Source organism: Hemiscyllium ocellatum, chromosome 23 (assembly GCF_020745735.1).
Source record: "Hemiscyllium ocellatum isolate sHemOce1 chromosome 23, sHemOce1.pat.X.cur, whole genome shotgun sequence".
Classification (NCBI taxonomy): domain Eukaryota; kingdom Metazoa; phylum Chordata; class Chondrichthyes; order Orectolobiformes; family Hemiscylliidae; genus Hemiscyllium; species Hemiscyllium ocellatum.
This window is the reverse complement of record NC_083423.1, coordinates 55,743,386-55,771,060: the sequence shown is the minus strand read 5'-3', so window position 1 is coordinate 55,771,060 and position 27,675 is coordinate 55,743,386. Positions and strand designations below refer to the sequence as shown.

Below are 27,675 nucleotides of genomic sequence, written 5' to 3'. Positions count from 1 at the left end.
CTTCCCTGAAAAAATGCTGAGAGATCTTTTATAGCCACCCTAGAGAATGAGAAGGCTTCAATCTCATCTGAATGATTTGATTTGATTTAATTTGATTTACTGCTGTCACATGTAACTAGGTACAGTGAAAAGTTTTGTTTTATGTGCAGTACAGACAGATCATACCATACAGAGTGCATAAGGGTAATATACCAGAGCAAAGAATATAATATAATAAGAGAAGGTGTATAAAGATCGAGATCAATATTTAAATTTGAAATTTGAAAGATCCATTCAGAAGTCTAATAACAGTGGGGAAGAAGCTGTTCTTGAATCTGTCAGTATTTGTGTTTAAGCTTTTGTATTTTCTGTTTAACAGAAGAAGTTGGAAGAAAGTATAACCGGGGTGGGAGGAGTTGGTTATGTTGTCTACCTTTCTGTGGCAGCAAACGATATAGGTGGAGTCAATGGACTCCTTCAATACTGCATAGAACATAGAAAAATACAGCACAGTACAGGCCCTTCGGCCCTCGATGTTGCGCCGACCAAAGTCTACCTAACCTACACTAGCCCAATAACCTCCATATGCTTATCCATGCTGACACTGCAGTGTCAGCCTGCATTCTAGGCTTAACTTGCAGGAGTGGAAGTTGAACCCAAAACCTTCTGACTCAGAAGTGAGATATTGCTGGCTGCTGAGACACAAGACTTGTTTTTCCATTATGAGTCATTAACAGCCATAGTTATTCAGTCCATCGAGTCTGTGCCAACCTATCCACACTAATCTTAGTCTCCAATGGATATTTTGCATCACAGGCTGGGGCGGCTTTTGTTGCCCTAGAATTGGTAGTGAGCTGCCTTCATGAACCGCTGCAGTCCATATGCTGTATGCCTCAATGCCATTAGGGAGAGAATTTCAGGATGTTGATCCAGTGACAGTGAATGAACAGTAATATATTTTGAAGTCAGGACGATGAGTGCCTTGGAGGGGAAACGTGCAGGGTTTGGTGTCCCCATGTATCTGCTGCCCTTGTCCTTCAAGGTCAAAATGGTCATGGATTTGAAAGGCGCTGTCTAAGGATTTTTGGTGAATTTCTGCAGTGCATCTTGTAGATTGTGCATGCTGCTGCTATTGAGCATTGGTGGTGGAGGGAGTGTATGCTTGCAGATGTGGGGCCAAACAAGCAGGCTGCTTTGTCCTGGATGGTGTCAAGCTTCTTGAGTGTTGCCTTGATCTGAGTGGTTTGTTCAGCCACCTCAGAGGGAAGTTAGGAGTCAATCACATTGCTGTGTGTCTAGAGTCACGTGCAGGCCAGAGCAGGTAATGGTGAAAAATTCCCTTCCTTATAAGGCATCAGATGGGTTTTTATGACAATCAATGATAGTTTCATTGTTGCCATTATTGGGATTGGCTTTCAATTTCAGATTTTATGAATTGGATTTAATTCCACCTATGAGATAATGGCTTTGAGGGTGAGTACAGATTATGATATTGATGCGTCTCTTTCTCTTATCTTCCAGGCTGATCAGACGGAGATGAGCAGGCTCAGTTTGCCGGGAAACATGCGTCGAGGAGGCTCAGACACCAACCTGAACCTTACAGTGACTGATGGCTTGCTGGACTTCCAACGGGACCGACAGACAGTGGAGCAGCTGAAACAGAAGATTCTGAAACTCACCGAGCAGTTGCGGATCGAGCAGGAGCTCCGGGACGCGAATGTGGCCGAGTATCTCAAACTGGTGAACAACGCTGACAAGCAGCAGGCCCGCCGCGTTAAGCAGGTCTTTGAGAAGAAGAACCTTAAGTCCGCCCAGGTCATTGCTGGGCTGCAGAAAAAGTTTGACCATTATCACCGCAAGCTGAGGGACATGGAGCAGAATGGCTCGCGCAATTCCAAGGAACGGCTCCGGGACTCTCAGCACAACGTGAGGGACGTGGGCAATGCCAAGCAAGGGGCTGCGGGGGGTCCAGGCACAGAAAGCAGGAAGAGCCTTCCGGGTGTCACTCTGACCCCCCCATCCTCCGTCTTCAGCAAGCCGCGCGAGATTGCCATCCTGATCCGCAACAAGTTTGGCAGCGCTGACAATATTGCTCACATGAAGAGCTCCATGGATGACTTCCAGCAGGACCCTGGACCCAGGGCCTTCAGCGGGAGTGCCGTGCTGGTGTCCAAACCCAAGTACCTGAGTGACGACGAGTGCTCCAGTGGCAGTGACTTCGCAGATAGCAATGGCAACTCCGATTTTGGGGTCACCACCAGCCCAAAGTCCAACTCATTGGAGAGAGAGACAGGCAAGTTGGCCACCATCTTGGACGAGCTCCGGGAAATGAAGGAAACGCAATCGCAGCTATCACAGGACATTGAGAATTTAAAAGTTCAGTTCAACAGCGACTTCAGCCTCATGACCCAAACATTACAAGAAGAGCACTACAGGTAACCAATTGTTGGAAGAGTGTTGGGCTGTCAAGCCTGAGCCATTAAGACTATCTGAGATAGACAGATTTTTAAAAAAATTGTTTTTCCTCTTTACTCCCACACTACCGCCTAACTGCGGTAGTGCTTTTTTTCCCCCAGTATCCATGTTGTGTGTGTGCAGGTGTGAGACACAGTGAGGGACACAAGGTGTACGAATGTTTATTCAGTTTCCACCACCAGGAAGGCAAGAAACACCCAAGTGGCCAGTGACAAGCAGTGTCCTTTATATCAAAGGGCTAGACCGATTTATAATCCGTATGGAAATCAAGGATTTTAATTAAAAGGCAGAAAAATGAAGTTGTGAATTATCAGATCAACTATGATCTAATTGAACAGCAGGTTAGGCCATCTAATTGATGAGCTGAATGGCTTACTTTGCTCTTACGTTCTATGGTCTTATTTTAGAATTGTGCCCATTGAACAGTATCCTTTGCCTCCTGCGTCTGTGCTCATTTTGTCTGAGGCACCATTCCACTGCTTTGCGAAATCTATTATCTAACCGTCTGGACAATATTTCTTCCAAAACCATAATGTACAGGCCCAGCACAAATTCCTTTCCCATCCACCTCCCTAACCAATGACTAAGGTGAATTAAACTGTTTGTAACCCACTGACTATATGAACTTGAGCTGAGCTCTCATCCACATGTTGTCACGTCTCATTGGAGTAGCCCAACTATAGGGGGGAGTCAATATAAAAGTTAAAATTTTTACATGTAATATGCAAAATCCAATTGCCCAATGACAACCAACTATACAGTCATTGGCTGGCAGAGAACCATTGTCGCTGATTATTGACCACTGATGTTCACCAATAAATTTCGTTTATAAAGAGCCTCTCGATTCCATTTCAGCTGCACATTGTTGGAACCCACACCTACACAAACAAGAGTTCAAAATAACAATCAAATTACTTACTTTACAAAAAATGCAGCCATCCTTGTAAATCCCTGGTTTTAAAAACCGATCTTTCTTATTTCAGTCCCCAGTTTTCAGAAGGGCATACGTGAGAAGACAGGGTCTTTACGTGCCTCCACTTATTAAAAAAAATGAAACTCCATTTTAAAAATATGCTGAATTATAAAACATGAGATATGCAAACCACAGATCACATCCATTCATTGTTCCCACTTCCCAACTTAAACAATCTTTATTTATTGAACATTTCAACATTATCATTACCTTAACTAGAGCAGTGTGATTATAGAAGCATGGAATTATGAGTACAGGTCACATAGTGACCCTTGAGTTGGGAAGATTATGGGAAGATCTAATTGCACCATTAAAAACGACTAAAGGTAGATCGAGGGAAGCATTTTCCTTTGTAGCTGAGGCAGTGATGGAAGGTGGTGCAAGATTGTGCCTCTTTGTTCTGGGCCTATGTTCAGATCAAAGGAGGAATTTCTTCTCTCATAGGGTAGTGAATCTAGAATTTTTTACTGGAGAAGGTATTGAGTCTGGGTCATGAAGTATATTCAAAGCTGAAATAAATGTTTAATCAGTAAGAGAATTAGGGATTATGGGGAAAAGTCAGGAAAATTGAGGGTTGTCAGCTCAGCCATGATCTCGTTGAATGGTAGAGCACACCTGAAGGGCTAATTGGCCTAATTCTTCTCTTACATCTTGTGGTTTTGTATGTCAGGACGGTTCCTCCTGTCGTACTGCTCCTCAGTCACATCAGCCTCCTTTTATCCAGTGCTCTGACACCTATCTGTTGATGTGGCACTCTCCGTTTTGGCCTGATTATTTCTGAGTGTGTAATGGTGCAATCGGACCACATGATGGGGCTGAATCACAGCATAAAATACAGGATACTCAGTTAAAGTTGATTAAAACTGTCCATACTCAGACTGGGACTTCAGGATTCTGAAGTCCATTTGACTCCTTGAGCCTGCTCCCCCATCCAATACAATCATGGCTGTATTTCTATTGCGTATTCCAAATTCCCTGTAACCCCCAATAACCCTTGAATCTAATGTCTAACAAGAATCTAAGCATCTCTGCCTTAAAAATATTCAATGATCTTGCCTCCACTGCCAGCAAAAGCAGAGAGTTCAAAAGTCTCCGGGAGAAAGATAGTTCCCTCATCTCTGACCAAAGGTGTGACCCTCGAATTTTAAAACCATGCTCCGTGGCCCTCGACTCACCCACAAGAGTGTTTGGTATCCTTTCCATGTCCATCTTGTCAAGACCATTCAGAATATTATAAACTTCAATTGAGTCACCCCTCTAAATTGGGTGGCATGGTGGCTTAGTGGTTACCATTGCTGCCTCACAGCGTTAGGGATCCAGGTTCAATTCCAGCTTTGAATGAATGTCTGTGAGAAACTTGCACATTCTCCATGTGTCTGTGTGCCTCCCTCTGGGTGCTCCAATTTCCTCCCATCATCCAAAGATGTGGGGTTCGGTGGATTGGCTATGCCAATCTGTCCATAGTATCCAGGGATTGCAAGCGAGGTGGAATAGCCATGGGAAAATGCGGGGTTATAGGGATAGAGTTGAATCTGAATGGAATGCACTTCAGAGGATCTGCGTGGAATCGATGGGCCATATGGCCTGCTTCCACACTACAGGACTTCTATGATTCTGTGAAATTCCAGTGAAAGCAAGCCCAGTCCGTACAGACTTTCCTCATTAGACAATGCACTCTCATCCCAGGAATCAATGTAGTAAACTGTGCAGAATAAAAAGTCAACATAAATGTAACAGATCAACCTTGTTCTGAATCAACCCCAGTCCCAAACCTTGAGCATCAGTGGGATTAGTGAGTCGTCAAAAGTAAATGTAAAATATTTCATGGTACTATTCAACATCGAGCATGGGGATATTCTCCTTGATTTTCTGGCTAAGATTTATCCTTTAACCAACATTGCTCTGCACAAATCACCTGCACATCTCCTGCGATGCAGCACTTCCAGGGTTATTTATTTGATGTGAATTGTCTTGGAATGGTCCAGAGGTTACGGTTATGAGAATTCAGGCCTTTCCTTTGATAATCAGATGGTCTCTTTAAATGTGGATCACCTAAAAGGTTTGCCTGGGTTTTTGTTAGGTCGGCCCGTCTGGAAGATCAACTGAATGACCTCACAGAACTCCATCAACATGAGACCATTGATCTAAAACAGGAGCTGGCCAGCATAGAGGAAAAGGTGGCCTATCAATCCTACGAGCGAGCCCGTGACATGCAGGTATGCAGCTTTCTGTCACACTGCTGACTGTGTAATGTTTATACATTTACAATATTACTGCATAAATCCCCCATGCTCAATGACCCACACCGCTGCCCCGTTTAATCAACACCTTCTCAAATCCCCCCATTGTCTCGTTCCTTCCTGTCTCTGGAGTTGTCCATACGTCCTAAATCCCTGGACTGTCCACCCATTCTGGCCTCTTGACATTCCCCACTTGCTTATCCTTCCATTGGAAGCTGTGCCATCAGCTATCTGGGTCTTACGTTCTGGAGGTGCCTTCTTAAAACTTTTCCCCGTCTCTCCTTGAAGATGTTCTTTGCACCCTGCCCCTCTCTCAAAGCTTATAGCCTCCTGTCCTTATACCTCCTGGAGTGATGATGTGGAGCTGCCAATATTGGACTGGGATGGACCAATTAAAAATCACAACCAGGTTATAGTCCACAAGGTTCAGTGGCCTTACGGTACAGTGGTTAGCACTGCTACCTCACAGTGCTAGGGACCTGGGTTCGATTTCAGCCTCAGGTCTGTATGGAGTTTGCACATTCTCCCCATTTCTGCATGGGTTTCCTCCAGGTGCTCCGGTTTCCTCCCATGGTCCTAAGATGTGCAAGTTAGTTGAATTGGCCAAGCTAAATTGTTCCATTAGTTTGCAGGGATGTGTAGATTAGGTGCATTAGTCAGGGGAAATGTAGAGGAATGGGTCTGGGTGGGCTACTTTTCGGAGAGTCGGTGGGTGTGGATGTGTTGGGACAAATGATCTGTTTCTACACTGTAGGGATTTGATGAGGTTCAGTTGGATGTACTAGCTTTTGAAGCATTGCTCCTTCATCAGGTTGCTGTGGAGCAGGATCATAAGACATAGAATTTAGAGTAAAAGATGACAGTATCATGCAACTGAAATGATATATTGAACAAAACTTGAATGCATTGTCTGAGCTAAGATGTCACTTCTTTTTCATAAAACCTTAACCTCAAGAGTGTGACTTAAAAGAAGTTCTGGGATTTACATATTAATGAACCTAAACGTGTAACCCATTCTAAAAGATGAAAGACTTAACAGCAATCTAGGTTTGTTCAATACAGTATCATCCAACTGAAACAATATAATCTTTTGCTATAAATTCTGTGTCTTATGATCCTGCTCCATAGCGACCTGATGAAGGAACAGTGCTGTGAAAGCTAGTACTTCCAAATAAACCTATTGGACTATAACCTGATGTTGTGCGATTTTGTTTTTTACCCCAGTGACCCAGTGTTGAATTTGTAGAATGATGCCCTGATGAAGCACCTAGAACAACAGTCGCTTACAAACAGAAGTTGTTGCTTATACTAACTCCACCTGATAATTTACAGATTTCTTAAATGTTAGATACAAAGATCCACAATCAAACTGGAGGAAACAACAACAGACATTTCTGGAGGAAGACTAATGTGCCATTTACCTACCATTCCAATATGGTGTTGTGTCAACATACTCCTCTTTCAGGTGCCATATTCTAAGATGGCACTGGTATCTAGGATTTTCCAATTGGATTGGTTCGTGTTTTGGTGAAGTATAATATTGATTAGCAATTGACTTCTGCTGATCAGGAGACTCTCCCAGTCTCAGAGCTTGCCTTCATGAGTTACAAGTTGATGACTGACCTATTTGGTCATGAGATGAACACCCCCTCCAATGTGGCCTACAAATCCTGAAATGGGACTCGAATACAGAGTTTCTGGCCCATGGGTCAGGGCACTATCCACAGGACCCTCCCTCCCACCAACATGAAACACAATCAGTTATTCTGGATCTTGGAGAGAGTCAAGAAGATAGTCATATCTTACTTCTGATTAATTAGTCACTTTCTTCTTTCATGTGAAGAGAGGTTTCATACTCAGAATTCTACCTTCCTTATTCGCTTCACAGATGTTAACTGATGCAGAGTGTTTGCCATTCTTCGTGTTATTGACAATGGTTTTTAGAGTTTGAAATGCTGTGACATCACAACAGAGAAATGGATCTATCTTCTTTTTTTAAAAAGACACAGAAGATTGTCACTAACTTATTAAATCCTGCAAAATAGCTCCTATTCTCTAAAGTTTGATGCAGTTAACCATAACCCATATCATACTTCTGGGCAAGAAGTAAGTAAAGTTGCCAGAGTCTCAGAAATAACTGGTTAGAGAAATGACTGGTGTGGTGTTTAACCTGAGGGTCACCACACCTCCGGTGAGGGGAGAGGTTGCGAAAGAATGACTTTTTCAGTAACCTCAGCTGATGCAGGAGTTGAACCCATGCTGTTGACACCATTCCACATGGCAAACCAGTCTGCTATAGGCAGGAGCCAGCAGAGGAACAGATAATGAAGATAAAACATTACTTACAAAGTTACACTCTCAAGCGGACAGCTGCTAATTTCTTGTTGTCTTATGTCAATGAATACTGTCAAGACCATCTGGTTGAAGGAACCCTGCGAGGCACAGGAAAGAAAGGGGATCTGAAAGGATGAAATAAGCAAATTTGTGACCAGAAAAAAAATCCAGCTTGAATGAACTTAGGGTTAATGGTAACTATAACAACTGATTGAGTATAAATAGAATTTCTTACTCACCAAGAAAGAATCAAAGAAAGGACAGATTTCAAACAAAAAAATTGGACTGTCAGTTTAGTTGTGTTACTCATGCTCTCATGGATTCCAGTCTCTGATTGTAGAAATTTTGGAGTTGTGTTGTGGTGGTGGGCATTTATAACCAAACTCACACCAAGTTCCATTTCACTGGCCCCAAATTGATTCCTAGTCCGGCCATGCCTCATTTCTGATCATTGTTGGTAAATCCCTCTATGACCTCATTCTCCCACTGTCTCCAAACCCTCCTTGAGTCCTACAGTGCTCTGAGATCTTTTTGTCTCTCTATTTCTGGCTCACTGTCCATTCCCAGTTGGTGCTGTGCTCTCAGTTACCCAGCACTAAAGCCTAGAATTCCTCTCACTATAGAAACATAGAATCCCTATGGTGTGGAAGCAGGTGATTTGGCCCATCGAGTCTACACCGCCCCTCCCAACAGCATCCCACCCAGCTGCCCCCCATCCCTGTAACCCTGCATTTCCCATGGCTGATCCATCAAACCTGCACATCTTTGGATCTCCTTCATTTCTCTGGATAACTACCTGACATTCTTGCTTTAAGATTCTCCTTTGAACCTGGTTTTGCAACATATAAGGTATCTCAGTGGCACATGTTTTCGGTAATAAAAGCATTTTAAGGTGTTTTTTAGTCATCAGCCAAGCTGATGGAGAAGATCCCTTTGGTACAACACAAGGAAGAGCGAGGCATTCTCTTTTCCCTAATATGACGACCAGCAAATGGATTACTGCTCACTCATGGCCTTCATTTCACTTGGGATTTTTTTTTCTTTGCATCCATGAGATGTGGACATTGCTGGCCAGGCCCACAATTATACAATCCAATTTTATACAATCCAATTCAATACAGCACAGGAACAGGCCCCTCAGCCCACCAAGCCTGCACCAATTCCCAATCCTTATTTAGACCTACTACTTATGCCCATACACAGTTTCTATCCCTCTTTTTGCCTCTCGTTCATGCGTCTATCAAGATATATCTTAAATGTTGCTAACATACCTGCTTCCACTACTTCCACTGGCAGTGTCTTCCAGGCACCCACCACCCTCTGGCTGAAAGATTTTCCCCTAAACTTTTACCTTCTCACCTTGAACCTGTGCTCTCTTGCAGTTGACCTTTCCACCCTGGGAAAAAGCCTCTGACTATTCATCCCATCCATGCCTCTCAATTTGTCAATGTCTACCAGATCACCCCTCAGCCTCCATCTTTCTGAGTTTATCCAACCTCTCCTCATAACTAAAACCCTCCAGACTAGGCAAAATCCTGGTAAACTTTCTCTGCACTCTTTCCAAATTCTTTCCCTTTACCAGCTGCCTTTGAGAAGGTGGTGAAGACGGAAGTCCCTGCGTTGTAGGTTGACCCACAATGCTATCAGGGAGGCAATTCCAGGATTTTAATTCAGTGACACTGAACGAACTGCGATATATTTACAAGTCAGGATGGTGAGTGGCTTGGAGGGGAACTTGAAAGTAGTGGTTTTCCCATGTATTTACTGCCCTTGTACAATTAGGTAAAAATAGTTATCGGTTTGGAAGGTGCTGTCTAAGGAGTCTGTTGCAGTGTATCTTGCAGAATGGATATTACTGTGCACAATGTCGCCTCCAAAGCAAAATTTGACCACATTTGGCAATAAAATGAAAGAGATGTGTCAAAATGCTTCACACATTGTAAATGCAAAAACTTACTTTACAGAAGCAAATGAAAGTTCTGTGCATTTTAATTTTAGGGCTAGATCTGCTGTACGCAGTTTGTGCGGTCACCAATTAATCTTATAATCGTTGATACGATCTGAGGAGATATGGAGCTAAATTTTCATTGAAATGACTGATATTATCATTGGCGTGTGGAAAGTCTGTTTCACATTACGGAATGTTGATTTGAAGGAAGCCATTTGGCCCATCATGCCTGCATTTTCTTCTTGTGCATGTTATTACCTCGTGCCAATCTCTTTCTTTCTCCCCAAACCCATGGACCTTATTTTTATCCATATAACCATTCAATGCCCCTCTTGAATGCCTCAGTTGAATCTACCTCCACCACATTTCAAAGCAGTGCATTTCAGATTCTAACGTGTCACTGATCTTGCTGTCCTGAATTCTTCTTTTTGATTCCCACACTATCCCAGTCCTTGTTGCTTGTTGCCATAAATGCCTCCCTGCAGTTCAATAGTAATGCATTAGCCTTGTTTCTAGCAGGGTTCCAGTGAGGTTAAAGCAGTGGAGTGTGAAGTTTTCAAACCTCGATATTGCTGATGTTCATGGATTCCCGGCAACCAATCCAGCCTGTGGAAAAGGCACCACCAACTGAGTGGGAATTCCAACCCAAGTCATTCATAGTTTGCACAATGTAGGTTTACAACACAGATCATTGCTATTGATACTGGGCTGGAGTGAGTGAGGGACGCAGAGTGGAAGAGATCATAAGAAATGGGATTCTGTTTAAAAAAGGTGCAGGAGAAGGCCATTCAGCCCTCTGAGCCTACTCCACCATTCAGTGAGGTTATGGCTGATCTTCTATCTCAACAACACTTTCTTGCACCACCTTTGCAGCCCGTGATGTTTTTAATATGCAGAAATCTATCAGTCACAGTCTTGAAGTGTGCTCTCAACAACTGAGTCACCACAGCACTTGGGAGTAGAGAAGTCTAAAGATACAAAAGTGGAGTGAAGAATACGTGATTATAGAATGGCAGGAGACAATTGTAGAGCTAAGGAGAAGCAACACCAAGCAGTTGACTATATACCAGCACCTTAAATTCAAGTGGGTTTAAAAATGTTGGTCAAAGCAGCCTTTGTCTTTCGTTTACTTTCGCACAGCTTCTGATGAAAGGACATTGACCTGAAACATTATAATCAGTCTGATTTTAACTTAATTAACACCGATTAACTTATCTGGAGTAAACTCAGGCCCTATTAATTCCTCTCTCTATAAATGCCAAACCTAACAAGTAGTTAGCAGACTGGACAGAGTTGACAGGGTGAAGCAGTTTTTGTTTGTAAAAAAAAACATGAATGAGACGAAATTGATTTAAAGTGACAAAAAACAAAGTGTCGGGTGATGTGAGAAAAAGCGTTTTTACGCAGTGAGCAGTTTGGGTCTGGAAAGCACTGCCTGGAAATGTGGTGGAGTCAGGTTCCACTTCAGAGGCCATTAGATTTTTATTTTGGGATGGTAATTGTAGACAGGAATATGGGGAAAAGGCAGGAGATTGTTATAGACCAGACCAAATCCTCTTAAAATATATTCAGAAGATAGTCATGGCCCTTCCTTTTCTTATTTTAAAGGTAAGTGTAAGATGTTGCATTCCAGATGCAATTCAATTGGTCAAACTACTTGATATTAGCCAAAGCACATTTTATTCAAACGCTACAATTAAAATGCAACAAAAGAAAGAAGACATTGGAACAACTTAACTGTATTGGAAAACTTAACAGAATAGGTTAACTACTAAACGGTAACTAATCAATAAAGTAACATCCATTAACACATCCTTAGCAAAGGTAAATTCAGGAAAACAGATTGTCTCACATGCAGTTACAGCCGCAGGAAGAGAACCCCCAGTTTTTAGATATGACTGACAGAGGAAAAACAGCTTCCACATCAGCTTCAAGACCCCAGTAGCTGCTACAGAAAAACTAAAAATGCTGGTTCTGTGGGAACTTGACCCCATCCAATTAGGCTGCTTCTATCATTCCGACTTTGGAAAAAAAACCCCAAGGCATCACAAGCCCTCTTCAAAAAACCAGGACAAAATACACCTCTTAAAGCTGTAATATCATCACAGTTAGCACTAGATCATAGAGCTGGTACAAGCATGATGGGACTTTGGCTTCCGTCTGCACTGTAATGATTCTATGATCGTTATAAATCTATGATATCAGCATTTGCTGTTTTCATCTCACATTTGTTTAGTATCTTTATGTTTAATATCAATCCCAAATCACACCCTATATGACTTATTTTTGCCAGACCCACTAACATGCCTCTGTTTATGTGGTCATCTGTAGGAAGCCTTGGAATCATGCCAGACCCGGCTTGCCACCTTGGAATTACATCAACAACAGCAGCAATTGTTACAGATTGAAAATGCCAACGCTAAGGTTCTTCTTGGAAAATGTATCAACATCTTTCTGGCCATCATGACTGTTATCCTTGTTTGCATCTCCACCATCGCCAAGTTCAGCATCCCTCTGATGAGGAGCCGTTTACATGTCGCTTGTACAATCTCTGCCGTCATAGTTGCGATCATCGTTTGGAAAAAATGGGATCAGATTCAGAGTCTCACAGACCGTATTTTATAAATTCACTGTGAAATGGGAATGCTTATCATGGATCATTTTAATTATTAAAATATGACTTTTAAACAATGAAATATACAAGACAGAAAATATTTGTATTATTACCTCGATATTAGAGTAGAAACACAACGTTTCTCACACAGCACTTTACTCAATATGTCCACTGATAACTTGAGACAAGATCAGCTCCAGCATCTGTAGCTATCAAAGGTCCTCATCATGTGTTAGCCTTTGACCAGATGGTGTGTTCAGATTCTGACACTTGAACTGATACTTTGGATAAAAGAGTGATCAGCCATGATCTGGACGGGTCCCTGGTTTCTGATCACACATTACTTTATGAACCAGCTGATGAAATATCACGTGGGATGAGGAGTGTTGTGGTTTGCTTTACTGGGAAGTTGACACCTGATATCTTCCTGAGCTGCACTGCTGAAAGGAACTAGGTGAAGATGTATCTGTGGAAGAGGAGGCAAAGACTGACTTGTGCTCAGCAATGTGTGTAATTGACATTACATCACTAACCTTATGTTTCTGTTGACTAGGACATGGTGAACTATTTGTGAAACCTGTTCTGAAAACTGAATATTTGAGCTTCAAGACTGAGGCAAAATGTATTGAATCCATAATTATGCTCTAACCTGCCTCAACAGGAGAAAGTGAATTAATTAATTCATTCTGGTTGCAGTGAGGTGGGTGGAGGATTGTCAGGTGTAAATACACTTGTCTTAAAGAGAACTCTTTTAAATACACTGTAGAATAGCTATTTTTATATACCTCATAACTGCACATTTATCAATATTTCTTTTTCACAGGTTATCACTCAGGTTGTCACGTTTCTTTTTATGTATTCACTGACAAAATGCACTTATCTGCACCCAGAACTCTAGGATCAGGATTGGTAACTTGTTTAAATATAACCATCTCTAACAGCAGTAAAATTACATGGCATTGGAACACAGAAGGCTCTGACTTTGCCTTGTAAATGAAGACTCCTTTTTATCTTTAATCACCACCAATTAGAGAAATTAGGAATGAGTAGTGAGTGCTGGACTAAACCAATGACACCTACGTACTATGAATGAATCAAAAAAAATTACAAAGCATTGTCCCTAGGAGGGGGCCTTGCTTGACAGCAGCAGAGTTGAATAAAGCTGTTTGGCTGTATATTTGATCATCCCAGTCACCTGAAGAGCTTGGCTGCATAAAATGATCCCATTCGTCTTAAATCATGATTATAATGAAATGCATTCATGAAGTACTGTTTGGTAAGCTGTACAAGTTAAATCTATTGAAGGCTCACAGACTAAGGACTCAAAATGAAGAATTTTTTTGAATAATACATCTGAAGGTGCTTTTTGTTTCTAACAGAATGTTAGGGCTGCAGAAGATGTGTTCATAATAGGCAATTTAATTAATTATCGATGTGTCAGTAGAATCAGGCCATTTGGCCCACCAAGTCCACACCGCCCCTCAGAAGAACATTGCATCCAGACTCACCCCATACCCAATCCCTGCATTTCCCATGGCCAATGCACCTAACCTGCACATCTTTGGACTGCGGGAGGAAACCAGAGCAAACCCTTATGGGTACAGGAAGAATGTGCAAACCCCATACAGTCACCCGAGGGTGGAATCAAACCTACAACCCTGGCGCTGTGAGGCTGCAGTGCTAACCACTGAGCCATCATAAGGGGTGATTCCTGGTCAGCCATATGATGGAAAATATTGGAACTTCATCATCAACATTTTTGGTTGCAAACTACATTAGAAATACAGAAAAATGAAAAGTAATGGAATTTGTAATTTCTCCATCGAGTTTATCTACACTGATGTCATTTAGAAAGCAACACCACTTTTTGTTTGTTACTATGGTGGAAGTAATGTCACTGGACTAGCAACCAGTTGCCCAAGTTCCAGAGCCTTTTGGTTCAAATCCCACTGTGGTAGTTTGTAGAATTTAAATTCAGCTCATAAAATCTGGAATTGAAAGCTAGTCTCAGTAAAAGTGACCATGAAACTATCATTGTTTGCAGTGAAAACCTCTTTGGTTCATTAGTGCCCTTCAGGGAAGGAAATCTGATGTGTTAAATTGGTCCTTCCTACTGGACTCACAGCAATGAGGTGAGGTCTTACTGCTCCCTGAAAAGGTTGAGTAAGTCACTGAGTTCAAGGGGCAATTATGGATGAAAACCAAATACTGACCTTGCTAGTGATGCATAAATTCTTTACAAAGGAGAAAAGAAACACTTTGACCTGCATTAACTTTCTATTTATGTTTGGATTCTGATGAGGTTAATATAAAATGCAAATGCTGACTAGTTTGGAATACTGTGGTGCTAAGTGTTGTGAAAGTGGGTTAACGGTGACACACCCAAATCTGCCTAATAATGAAAATAAGAGCCTCCTTTGAGTCATGTTGGTAATTCTGAAATGTAATGTGTACTTTTTTCACTGGTTGTGACACATACAATTGTTCACCAGAACGATCTCCTAAACAGATTTGGTGAAATTGTAGTTATTTGTAGGCCATGCTGAGACAAACCAATGTAAGAACTCATTGTACAGTGTGATTTTTAACTTAAAAATGAGAAATGAATGAATAAAATATAAAGTATAATCACATCATTTTCATTATTTCTGCTTAATCTATCTCTTAGCTTTCTAAGTAGTTTTGCTTTCATTTTGGCCTCATGTAGAAACTGCTTACTGAGAACAAATCTCCGATTGCTTCTCTCTTTAAACGGGGCGTGGTGCATTGCCATGCAGAAAGTGAAGATAAGAAAGGAATTAAAAGAGCAAACAGTGGATTTAAAAAAAACACTGGCGGGTAAGATTAGGTAGAATCCCATGATATTCTGCAATTATATCCAGAGAAGAGAATGACCAGGGAAAGAGGGCGGCCCATTAGGAAACAATCTGCGCATGGAGCCAGAGGACATTGGTAGAGTGTTAAATAAACAATTCTGTCTTAACTCAGGAAGAAAAGGATATAGGTACAGAATTAGCAAAGAGGGACTGAGAGGTTCTTCAGCATCAGGAGTGAGGAGTGGAGGTTTTGGTGGTCTTAAAAGTGGACAAAACCCCAGGACAGTTCCTGAGGATGCGTTTTTTTTTTCTTTATTCTTTAACAGGATGAGGGCATTGCTGCCTAGGCAGCATTTATTGCACATCCCTAATTGCCCAGAGGACAGTTGCGAGTCAACCGCTTTGTTGTGGGTCTGAAGTCACATGTAGGCCAGACCAAGTAAGGACAGCAGATTTCATTCCCTTAAGGATGTCAGTGAACCAGATGGGTTTTTCCGACAATTGACAATGGATTTATTGTAGTCATTAGATTCTTCATTCCAGATCTTCTTAAATTCAAATTCTAACATCTGCCATGGTGGGATTTGAACCCAGGTCCCCAGAACATTATCTGGGTCTGTGGATTAACAGTCCAGTGATAATACTACTAGGCCAAATGAAACTAGTAATGTTTCATTACTCAACACGAAATGTTAACTCTGACTTTTTTCCACAGATGCTTCTGACTTTTTCCAGCAATTTCTATTTTTGCCCCAGGGACACAAATTGTTATGTTGCAGAAGGCGGCTATTTGGTCCATAGTGCCTATACCAGTTCTACCACCTACAGCCACTCTCCTGCCTTTTCCCCATATGGTGAAAACACCATTTTTATCCAAATATTCATCCAACGTTCTCTCAATTACCTTAATTGAATCTACCTTTATCACGTTTGCTTCAATGGTTCATCTGTAAAGAATCATTGCAGAGGGTTAATCTAACTCCAATTCTTTATTATCATGCATTTGAGCCAGTTCAATCTCTTCCTGGTCTTTTTGTTAGGTTTGTCATCATCACTGGGACGAGTAGTCAAGAAAGTTGCTATGCACTGGTCTATGCATTACAATTCTCGTCTGAAGCCTTTAACAAAGACAAATGTCTACAGTGAATATCTCCTGGATTCTGAGTAAGAGATTGAAAACTTCTCTTTACAACTGTTTTTCTTATCTTTCAGTCAATTTTTATTTTCCGCTCATCCCTCCACTTACATTTTCCAGTATGGCTACTGAAATAATGGGGAGGCACTGGCCTAGTGGTATTATCACTGGTTTGTTAATCCAGAGACCATGGTAATGTACTGGTGACTTAAGTTTGAATCCTGCCATGGCAGACGTGGAATTTGAATTCAATGCGTATCTGGAATTAAGAGTCTAATGATTTCCACAAATCCATTGTTGATTGCCATGAAAAACCTATCTGGTTCACTAATACCCTTTAGGGGAGGAAATTATCATCTTTAGCTGGTCTGACCTTCATGTGACTCCAGACCCCCCAGCAATGTGAATTGACTCTTAACACTCCTTTTAATATCTGTCAGCCTGGGATCCCTCATTAGACCAGGTTAACAGATCCAATCAGGGAACTCATTCTATGAGATCCACTTTGGTGATCTCGCTACAGCTACCACATCACATGGTCAAAACTGTAAGGAAATGGTACCTAGGCCTTTGAAAATCTCAATTTGATCCAGGGTCCATGGGATCCACAACAGATGGCCAAATGTGTCTTTATCACCTATTTTCTGGAAGCAGTGAACATAGAACACAGCAGTACAGTACAGGCCCTTCAGCCCTCAGTGTTGCGCCGACCTGTGAAACCAATCTGAAGCCAATCTCTCTGCTCATCCACACTACCAAGAATCTTACCATTAACCCAATATTCTGTATTCGTGTTATTCCTTCCAAAGTGAATCACCTCACACCTTTCCGCATTAAACTTCATTTGCCACCTCTCAGCCGAGCTCTGCAGCTTATCTATGTCTCTCTGTAATCTGCAATATCCTTCAGCATTGTCCACAACTCCATTGGCCTTAGTGTTGTCCGCAAATATACTAACCCATCCTTCTATGCCCTCATCCAGGTCATTTATAAAAATGACAAACAGCAGTTGCCCCAAAACAGATCCTTGCAGTACACTACTAGTAACTGAACTCCAGGATGAACATTTCCCATAAGCCACCACCCTCTGTCTTCTTTCAGCTAGCCAATTTCTGATCCAAACTGCTAAATCATCCTCAATCCCATGGCCTCCATATTATGTATTAGCCGACAGTGGGGAACCTTATCAAACACTTTACTGAAATCCATATACACTACATCAATCGCTTTACCCTCATCCACTTATTTGGTCACCTTCTCAAAGAACTCAATAAGGTTTGTGAGGCATGACCTACCCTTCAAAAAATCATGTTGACTATCCCTAATCAACTTATTCCTTTCAAGATGATTATAAATCCTATCTCTTGTAATCCTCTCCAACACTTTACCCACAACTGAAGTAAGGCTCAGTGGTCTATCATTGCAAGGGCTGTGTCTACTCCCCTTCTTGAACAAGGGTCTACATTTGCTATCCTCTAGTCTTCTGGCACTATTCCTGTAGACAATGATGACAGAAAGATCAAAGCCAAAGGCTCTGCAATCTCCTCCACAGCTTCCCAGAGAACCCTACGATAAATCCCATCCAGCCCAGGAGACTTAACTACTTTCATTCTTTCCAGAATTGCTAACACCTCCTCCTTATAAACCTCAATCCTATCTAGTCTAATAGCCTGTATCTCAGTATTCTCCTTGACAACGTGAATACTGACAAAAAAAATTCATTTAGCACCTCTCCTATTTCCTCAGAGTCCACACACAACTTCCCACTACTGTCCTTGACAGGCCCTAATCTTACTCTAGTCATTCTTTTATTTCTGACATACCTCTAGACAGTTTTAGGGTTTTTCTTGATCCTACGTGCTACAGACTTCTCATGTCCCCTCCTGGTTCTTCTTGGCTCTCTCTTTAGGTTCTACCTGGCTAAATTGTAACTCCCAAATTCCCGAACTGAGCCTTCACATCCCACCTTTACACAAGCCTCATTCTTCCTGTTGACAAGAGATTCAACTTCTTTAGTAAACCAATTTGTCCTCGATCAACCACTTCCTGCCTATCTGACTGGTACATACTTGTCAAGGACAAAGGAAATGTGCAATGGTGTTCCCCAGGAATCAGCATTGGGACCACTACTCTTTTTAATATTATGAAGGGTTGAGAAATGTTCTGGGCAAGATTTGATGGTATCAAGTATGAAAGACTCAGATCCATGGATAGACGAGAGAACCAGTTGTCTCCTTGAGAAGGCCTAAGGACGATCTGATAGATGTGATGAATGCTCTTGATAAAAGAAAGAGAAACTGGTTCCAGAGGACACTGACTTAAGGTGACTGGCAAAAGAATCAGAGATGACAAGAGGTTAAAAAAGAATTTACAGTAGTCTGAGATGCAGTAATTGTTACTGTGAATCTCGCTTTGATGATTTTTAGCTTTGTGGAATTCATGAATGTTTAATTGCCTACACACTAGATCACCACAGAAAAAAATCACTTAATTTTTGGCACTTGCTGTGATGACCATTTAAAATGTGTGGAACAACTGGAATGGGACCATCTGTCAGGACGGTTGTCAATGCGACAGAGTCAGATTTTAACATGCTTGGCAACGACAACCTATAAATATATTGTGCATTCAGCATCATTATAAAACACGGTCAGACACAAGGCCACAGAAGTAAATATTAGTGCAATGAACAAAGGCTTTGTCAAAACAGTAAGTTTCAAAGAATGACTTAAAGGAGAAAAATGAAAGTGCACTATGAGCTGTGCAGTGATCAATATGCTCACTACAGATAGTGACATTTGTGTTCAATCAAACGAAAGAGCCAGCCTAATGCCTAATGGCGATGGTGTAAAAACCCATCTGGTTCAATAATGACAATGAAGGAAGGATATCTGTGATCCTTACCCGGTCTGGCCTACTTGTGACTCATACATGTTCATACAGCTGACTCTTAACTGTCCTATATCAGTTAGTGATGTAAAATCATTGATTTGATCATTGACTTCAGCAAGAAAGGAGGACATGCCCCTAACTATATCAATGGAGCTGAGAAGGTGGAGTGGAGAGGTTCAAAAGCGTTAGGTTCCTCATAGTGGCAACAACAACAATTTTTCCTGGACTTCCCACATAGATGTGACCATCCAGAAGGCACAACAATGTCTCTTCTTCCTCAGGAGACTTTCTTGCTGAAGTCAATGATCAAATCAATGATTTTACATCACTAACTGATATAGGTCCATATGAACTCTCATCAACTTTTACAGATGCATCATAAAAAGCATTCTGTCTGGGTGCATAATGGCTTGGTATGGCAACTGTCCTGCTCAGGACCATAAAAACTACAGAAGGCTGTGTGCACAGCCCAGACATCATGGAAGCCAAGCTCCCATCCATGGACTCCAATTGACACTTGTTGCTGCAGAAAGACTGCTTACATCATGAAGGCCCTTCACATTCCGGTATTACTCTCTTCCAACCTCTTCCATCAGGCAAAAGGTACAGAAGGTTGAATACAAGCACCAGCTGGTTCAAGAACAGTTCTTCCCTGCTGTCATTAGACTGCTGAATGGACCTCTCTAATTTCAAATCTAATGTTGATCTTGATTTGTGCACCTTCTGTGTAGCCCTGTGTATGTATCACTCTGTCTAAGCACCCTATGATCTGTATGTCCTTGTTTGTTATGATCTGTCTGTGCTACTCGTAAAATAAAACTTTTCACTGTACGTAAGTACATGTGACAACAATAAATCAAATCAAATCAAATCAGATCGAATAAGCACTGGCCTAAACAGTTACACCCTGATCCCATGAACATAAAGTCATAGAGATGTACAGCACGGAAACTGACCTTTCAGTCCAACCCGTCCGTGCTGATCAGATATCCCAACCCAATCTAGTCCCACCTGCCAGCACCTGGCCTATAACCCTCCAAACCCTTCCTATTCATATACCCATCCAAATGCCTCTTAAATGTTGCAATTGTACCAGCCTCCACCACATCCTCTGGCAGCTCATTCCATACACGTACCACCCTCCGTGTGAAAAGGTTGCCCCTCTATAAAAAGAAATTTTATATCTTTCTCCTGTCACAATTAACTTCTAGTTCTGGACTCCCCCACCCCAGGGAAGAGACTTTGTCTATTCACACTATCGATGCCCCTCATGATTTTATAAACCTCGATAAGGTTACCCCTCAGCCTTCGAAGCTCCAGGGAAAACAGCCCCAGCCTATTCAACCTCTCTCTATAGCTCAAATCCTCCAACCCCGGCAACATCCTTGTAAATCTTTTCTGAACCCTTTCAAATTTCACAACATCTTTCCGATAGGAAGGAGACCAGAATTGCATGCAATATTCCAAAAGTGGCCTAACCAATGTCCTGTACAGCCACAACATGACCTCCCAACTCCTGTACTCAATATTCGGACCAATAATGGAAAGCATACCAAACGCCTTCTTCACTATCATATCTAACTGCAACTCCACTTTCAAGGAGATATGAACCTGCACTCCAAGGTCTCTTCAGCAACACTCCCTAGGACCTTACTATTAAGTGTATAACTACTGCTAAGATTTGCTTTCCCAAAATGCAGTGCCTCACATTTATCTAATAAACTCCATCTGCCACTTCTCAGCCCATTGGCCCATCTGATCAAGATCAAGAATCTGAGGTAACCTTCTTTGCTGTCCACTACACCTCCAATTTTGGTGTCATCTGCAAACTTACTAAATATACCTACTACGCTTACATCCAAATCATTTTTATGAATGATGAGAAGTACTGGTTCCAGCACCGGTCCTTGTGGCACTCCACTGGTCACAGGCCTCCAGTCTAAAAAACAATCCTCCAACTCCACACTCTGTCTTCTACCTTTGAGCCTGTTCTGTATCTAAATGGCTAGTTCTTCCTGTATTTCATAAGATCGAACTTGCTAACCAGTCTCCCATGGGGAATCTTGTCGATTGCCTTACTGAAGTCCATATAGGTCACATCCACCGCTCTGCCTTCATCAATCCTCTTTGTTACTTCCTCAAAAAACTACATCAAGTTTGTGAGTTGTGATTTCCCGAGCACAAAGCCACGTTGGCTATCCCTAATCAGTCCTTGCCTTTCCAAATACATATACATCCTCAAGGTTTGTGCGAAGATTTGTAGCTCGGGTGCTCGTTGTTGTGGTTCTGTTCGCCGAGCTGGAAGTTTTTTTTGCAAACGTTTCGCCCCCTGGCTCGGAGACATCATCAGTGCTCTGGAGCCACCTGCGAAGCGCTTCTTTGATGCTTCTTCCGGTATTTATAGTGGTCTGTCCTTGCTGCTTCAGGGTGTCAGTTTCAGCTGTCCGCTGTAGTGGTTGGTATATTGCGTCCAGGTCGATGTGTTTGTTGATGGAGTTTGTGGATGAATGCCAAACTCCATCAACAAACACATCGACCTGGACCCAATATACCAACCACTACAGCGGACAGCTGAAACTGACACCCGGAAGCAGTAAGGACAGACCACTATAAATACCGGAAGAAGCATCAAAGAAGCGCTTCGCAGGAGGCTCCAGAGCACTGATGATGTCTCCTAGCCAGGGGACGAAACGTTTGCAACAAAAACTTCCAGCTCGGCGAACAGAACCACAACATATACATCCTGTCCCTCAAGATTCCCTCCAACAACTTGCCAACCACTGACATCAGACTCACTGGTCTATAGTTCCCTGGCTTGTCCTTACCACCCTTCTTAAACAGTGGCACCACGTTAGCCAACCTCCAGTCTTCTGGCACCTCACCTGTGACTATCGATGACACAGGTATCTCAGCAATCACATCCCTAGCTTCCCAGAGTTCTAGGGTACACCTGATCCAGTCCTGGGGATTTTTATAAAACATTGCAGAGCAGGAGACGGCCATTTGGCCCATTGTGCCTGTGCTGGCTCTCCAAATGAGCATCCAATTTGGTGCCATTGCCCCACCTTCTTTCCGAAACCTTGTATATTGTTCTTTTTTAAGTAACCATCATTTAAAAGCTTCACGTGAACCTACCTCCATCACAATCTCAGGCAGTGCAATCCATACCATAACCATTCATTGTGCAGAAAAAGATTTTGATTTGATATATTCTTGTCACATGTACTGAAATAAAGTGTAAAATATTGCTTTGTGTGCTAACTGGACAAAACATTCCTTACAGGTACATCAGGGTAATAGAACTGAATGCAGAATGTAGTGTTACAGCTATAAAGAAAGATCAATTCTAATATCTAAGAAGCCAGTTCATAAGTCTGACAACAGCGGGGAAGAAGCTGTTCTTGAGTCTGTTTATCTGTGTTTTCAAACTGTTGTATTTTCTGCCCAGTGGAAGTGAGTATAACCAAGGTGGGTGGGGTTTTTGATTATGTTGGCTGCTGGCCAGAGACAGCATGATGGACTGGGATGAATTCACAACTCTCTGTAATTTCTCGTGGTCTTGGGCAGAGCAGTTGTTATACCAAGCTGTGATGCATCTGATTAGGATGCTATCTATGGTATATCTTTAAAAATTGGCAAGATTCATTGTGGACATGCTACTTCTGAGGAAGTAGAAGCATTGGTATGCTTTCTTGACTGTGGTATTGTCATGGATAGAACAGGACAGATTGTTGGTGATACTTACTCCAAAGAACTTGAAGCTCTCGACCATAATAATGCCTCTTTTTCCTTAGGTGGGTCAGGAAATTTGGCACATCCATATGGACCCTCTCCAACTTCTACAGATGCACCAATGAGAGTTTGGGTGCATAACGACTTGGTATGGCAACTGCTGTGCCCAGGACCATAGGGAACTACAAAAGGTGGTGTGCACAACCCAGATCATCCATGGACTCCATTTACACAGCTCGCTGCCACAAAAAGACTGCCAACATCATCAAAGACTCTTCGCACCCCGGTAACGATCTCCTACAACCTCATCGCCAGGCATAAGATACAGAAGCCTGAACACACACACTAGCAAGTTCAGGAACAGCTTCTTCCTGGCTATTATTGGACTAATGAATGGATTCTCTAGCCTAAATTATGCTGCTCTTGCTATTGCTGATCTTGCCTTGTGCACACCATCTGCAATGTAAACTGTATGCCTCTGTCTAAGTCCTTCTGATCGGTCTGTCCTTGCTTACTATGATCTGCTTGTACTGCTTGTAAACAAAGCTTTTCACTGTATCTTGGTACATGCGACAATAAATGAATCAATTTTCAATGTCCACCTCAGCACCTTTGACACAGATTAATAAATTGATATGTGTTCTCCAGTTTCCTTCCTTAAGTCGATGACCAGTTCCTCTATTTTGCTGACATTGAGGGAGAGATTATTGTCTTTAAACCATGCCACTAAGTTATCGCTTTCCTGTACCCTGCCTGGTCACTGTTTGAGATCCCATCCACGATGGTGGTGTCATTGGGAAATTTGTAAATGGGGTTTCCTCAAACCATGAGCTTTTCTTCATTCTGCTTATGTTAATTATAACTTTGTCAATCTGTGCCCTCTTGTTCTTAATTATTTCACACACGGTATCATTTTCTCCTTATTTACTCTGTCCAGTCCGCTCATGATCTTGAATACTTAAATTAGATCTGTGCTCAGCTCTCTTTTCTCCAAAAACAGGCTCAGGTTCTCCAGTCATTTTCAAAACGGAAATTCCTCATCCTTGAAATCATTCTGCTGCACTCTCTCCAAAGTCTTCGCATCTTCCCTAAAGTGCAGTGTCAGTGTGTACACATTACTCGAGCTAAGGCTAAACGTGTCTTATTTAAGTTCAACATAATCTCCTTCCTCTTGTACTAATTTCATTCTTAATAAATGTATGCTTTATTAACTGCTCCCGCCACTTTTCCTGCCACCTTCAATAATCTCCATCCTATCACTACATATTTCTCTGTACTGAAATGAATCTGCCACATATTTGCCAAAGCCACCAATGTGTCTATGTCTTTCTGAAGTTCTACACTGTCCTCCTCACAGTTTACATTGTTTCCAAGTTTTATCACCTGTAAGTTTTGAAATTGTGCTCTGTACACCAAAGTCTACATCATTTATATCAGGAAAAACAATGATTCAAACACTGATCCTTGGGGGTTCCACTACAAACCTCCCCCTAATCTGAAAAGTATTCATTAACCATGTCCCAAGTTTCCTCACCCTCAGCCAATTCCTTGTTGATATTGTCCCTTTTATTCGTGGGCTATAACGTTGCTCACAAGTCTGTTGTGCAACAGAGTATTAAATGCCCTTTGGAAGTCCATGTTAACCACAGCAATGGTGTTATCCAGACTCCAAAAAACCTCCAGCAATTAGAATCATAGAGTTGTACAGCATGGAAACAGGCCCTTTGGTCCAACTTGTCCATGCTGATCAGATATCCTAATATAATCAATACCCATTTGCCAGCACTTGGCCCATATCCCTCTAAATCCTTCCTATTCATATACCCATCAGGTACCTTTCTAAATGCTGTAACTGTACCAGCCCTCACCATTTCCTCTGACAGCTCAGTCCATCCAAGCACCACTCTCTGGGTGAAAAGTTGCCCCTTAGGTCCCTTTCATATCTTTTCCCTCAGCCTAAACCTACGCCCTCTTGTTCTGCACTCCTGCATCCCACAGAAAAGACTTTGTCTGTTTACTGTATCCATGTCCCTCATGATTTTATAAACATCTCTTAGGTCACAAATTAGCCTCCAGTGCTCCAAGGGAAACAGTCCCAGCCTATTCAGCTATGGCTCAAATTCTCCAACCTTGGCAACATCCTTGTAAATCTTTTCTGAACCCTTTCAAGTTTGACAACACATTACTTAAACATACTTTTCCCTGAAGAGATCCATGCTGGCTTTCCTTAATTAACCTGAATTTATCTATGTGAATATTAATTTTGTCTTCAATTATTGTTTCTACAAGTTTCACAACTACCAAAGTTAAACTAGCTGATCTGTAATTGTTTGGTTTATCCTTACACCCTTTATTGCAAAAGGGTTTGATCTTGAACTTAATGAATTAAAGGATGGACAGGGAAATGGAGTTGAGGCCGAGATGAGCTCAGCCATGATGGTATAAAATGGCAGAGCAGGCTGGTGGGGTCGAATCATCTACTTTTGTTCCTCCTAGCCCTTATGTTCTCTTTTTGGTACCTAACTGGCCCTCACTCCTTATAAAAGTTTGAACTCACAAGACCTCTTATTCCTGATCACACAAATATCTCACATAACATCTTAATAATTCTATAGTATTTTTTATGATTTCAGCATATCCCAAAGTTTCAGCAATTGGAGTACTTCTAAAGAGCGTGCCATTGTTAATGCATTGGTAAACAGGCAAAGCTCCCATACACAGCAATGGGGCAATGACCAAATAATCTGGCCCAATGATGCTGGGTGAGGGATAAATATTGGCCAAAGCATCCCAGCTGAGAAAACTCTCTCGCTCTTCTTTGTAATGGGTGCCACAGCACCTTTCCATCCACCCGAGCAGGTGGGCATAATGATTGGTCTAACATTTCTTCCAAAGGATGGTACCTGTGACAGTGCAGAGCTCCGGCAGTACTGCACTGGGTTGTGTTGGAAGAAACTCCATGAGGAATGAAGAGGTTTATGGCTCCTCATGTCCCAGTGTGTGCAGTGTAGTGTGAAGCTGTGATTGAGGGGAGGGGAGTGTGTGTTTCACACCCTTTCTCTGTGTGTGTGTGTACTCACTGTTTCTGCTCCATGTTCACTTCCATCTCCTGAGGTGCTGCTGCCTGTCACTCTGGGATCTTCCTGTGCCCCCAGCTTCCCCCCCCCCGCGGCCTGTGAGGCGGGGCGCCTGCGCGGAGCCGGCTGCCGGGAGGGCCTCGCTGGCGGCGGGCAGAGAACCGGCGGTTTTTCCCCTTCGACACCCCCGGACCGGGCAGGGCCCGTGAGGAGATGGCGGCGGCGGCTCTCTGAGTGAGTGAGTGAGTGAGTGAGGGGACAGTGAGGAAGGCGACTGCGGCCGGGTACCCGGGCCCGGGCCTGGGCCTGGGGGGAGCCCGGGAATACTCCGCGGCCGCGGGACAGCTGCAGGCCGGGGATCAGCGCTGGGTCCCCGAGCCCAGGGAGCGGGGGCGCGGTAAAGGAGCCCGACCAGGGGTCGGGGGAAACGGTGGGAGCCGCGGCCGTTAGAGAGCGTTTACCGTTACCATGGTAACGGATGGTTTTGGGGTAAGGGGTCAAGAGGGAGGGGCTGGAGGTGGTGAAGGTTAGGGCCAGAAGGTGGGGGTGGGAGGGAGTGTGTGTGGGGATATGAGGGCGAGATGGGGAGATATGGGGGAGGGGGGAGATAAGAGGGAAATGGGGGTGAGATATGGAGGGGGAGATTTGGGGGGAGGGGGAGATGGGGAGGAGATATGAGGGGAGGGGGAGATGGGGGAGGAGATATGAGGGGAGGGGGAGATGGGGGAGGAGATATGAGGGGAGGGGGAGATGGGGAGGAGATATGAGGGGAGGGGGAGATGGGGGAGATGGGGGAGGAGATATGAGGGGGAGGGGGAAATATGGAGGGGAAGATGGGGGAGATATGAGGGGGAGATGGGGAAGGAGATATGAGGGGGAGGGGGTGACTTGGGGAGATATGAGGGGGAGATAGAAGGGGGGAGATTTGGGGTGGAGATATGAGGGGGAGATTTGAGGGAGAGAGGGGGGAGATTTGAGGGGGAGATATGAGGGGAGGGGGAGATACAGGGGGAGGGGGGAGATATGGGGGGAGGGGGGAAGATGGGGGGTGATATGGGGGGAGGGGGGAAGATGGGGGGAGATATGAGGAGGAGATATGAGGGGGAGATGGGGGGAGGGGGGAAGATATGAGGGGGAGATTTTGGGGGGGAGATTTGGGGGGAGAGGGGGGAAAATGGGGGGAAGGGTCGAGATATGAGGGGGAGATAGGGAGGAGATATGAGGGGGAGGGAGGGGGAAAAAGTGGGGGAGATATGAGGGGGAGGGAGGGAGGGGGGAGATATGAGGGGGAGGGAGGGAGGGGGGAGATATGAGGGGGAGGGAGGGGGGAGATATGAGGGGGAGATGGAGGGGGAGATATGAGGGGGAGATGGGGGAGGAGATATGAGGGGGAGGGAGGGGGAAGAGATATGAGGGGGAGGGAGGGCGAAGAGATATGAGGGGGAGGGAGGGGAGCAGGC

General features: G+C 43.2%; 2 protein-coding genes across 7 annotated transcripts in view; both read left to right on the top strand.

Moving 5' to 3' along the window:
* The window catches only part of tmcc3 (transmembrane and coiled-coil domain family 3), a 109,863-nt gene extending 94,669 nt beyond the window's left edge, over positions 1-15,194 (top strand). For 3 of the 4 annotated variants that reach the window (XM_060843036.1, XM_060843039.1, XM_060843037.1), the window contains exons 2-4: positions 1,501-2,414; positions 5,508-5,643; positions 12,281-15,194. In XM_060843036.1, coding sequence (XP_060699019.1) covers positions 1,501-2,414; positions 5,508-5,643; positions 12,281-12,574 — 1,344 coding nt within the window. In that variant the 3' untranslated portion in view covers positions 12,575-15,194. Of the gene's footprint in view, positions 1-1,500; positions 2,415-5,507; positions 5,644-10,468; positions 10,620-12,280 lie in introns of all 4 variants that reach the window. The other variant, XR_009645917.1, reaches the window with a different exon arrangement.
* An 11,084-nt stretch (positions 15,195-26,278) lies between these two features.
* cep83 (centrosomal protein 83) overlaps positions 26,279-27,675 on the top strand; it is a 54,591-nt gene continuing 53,194 nt past the window's right edge. For 2 of the 3 annotated variants that reach the window (XM_060843031.1, XM_060843034.1), the window contains exon 1: positions 26,279-26,449. The gene's annotated coding sequence lies outside the window, so the exon portion shown is untranslated. Of the gene's footprint in view, positions 26,454-27,675 lie in introns of all 3 variants that reach the window. The other variant, XM_060843032.1, reaches the window with a different exon arrangement.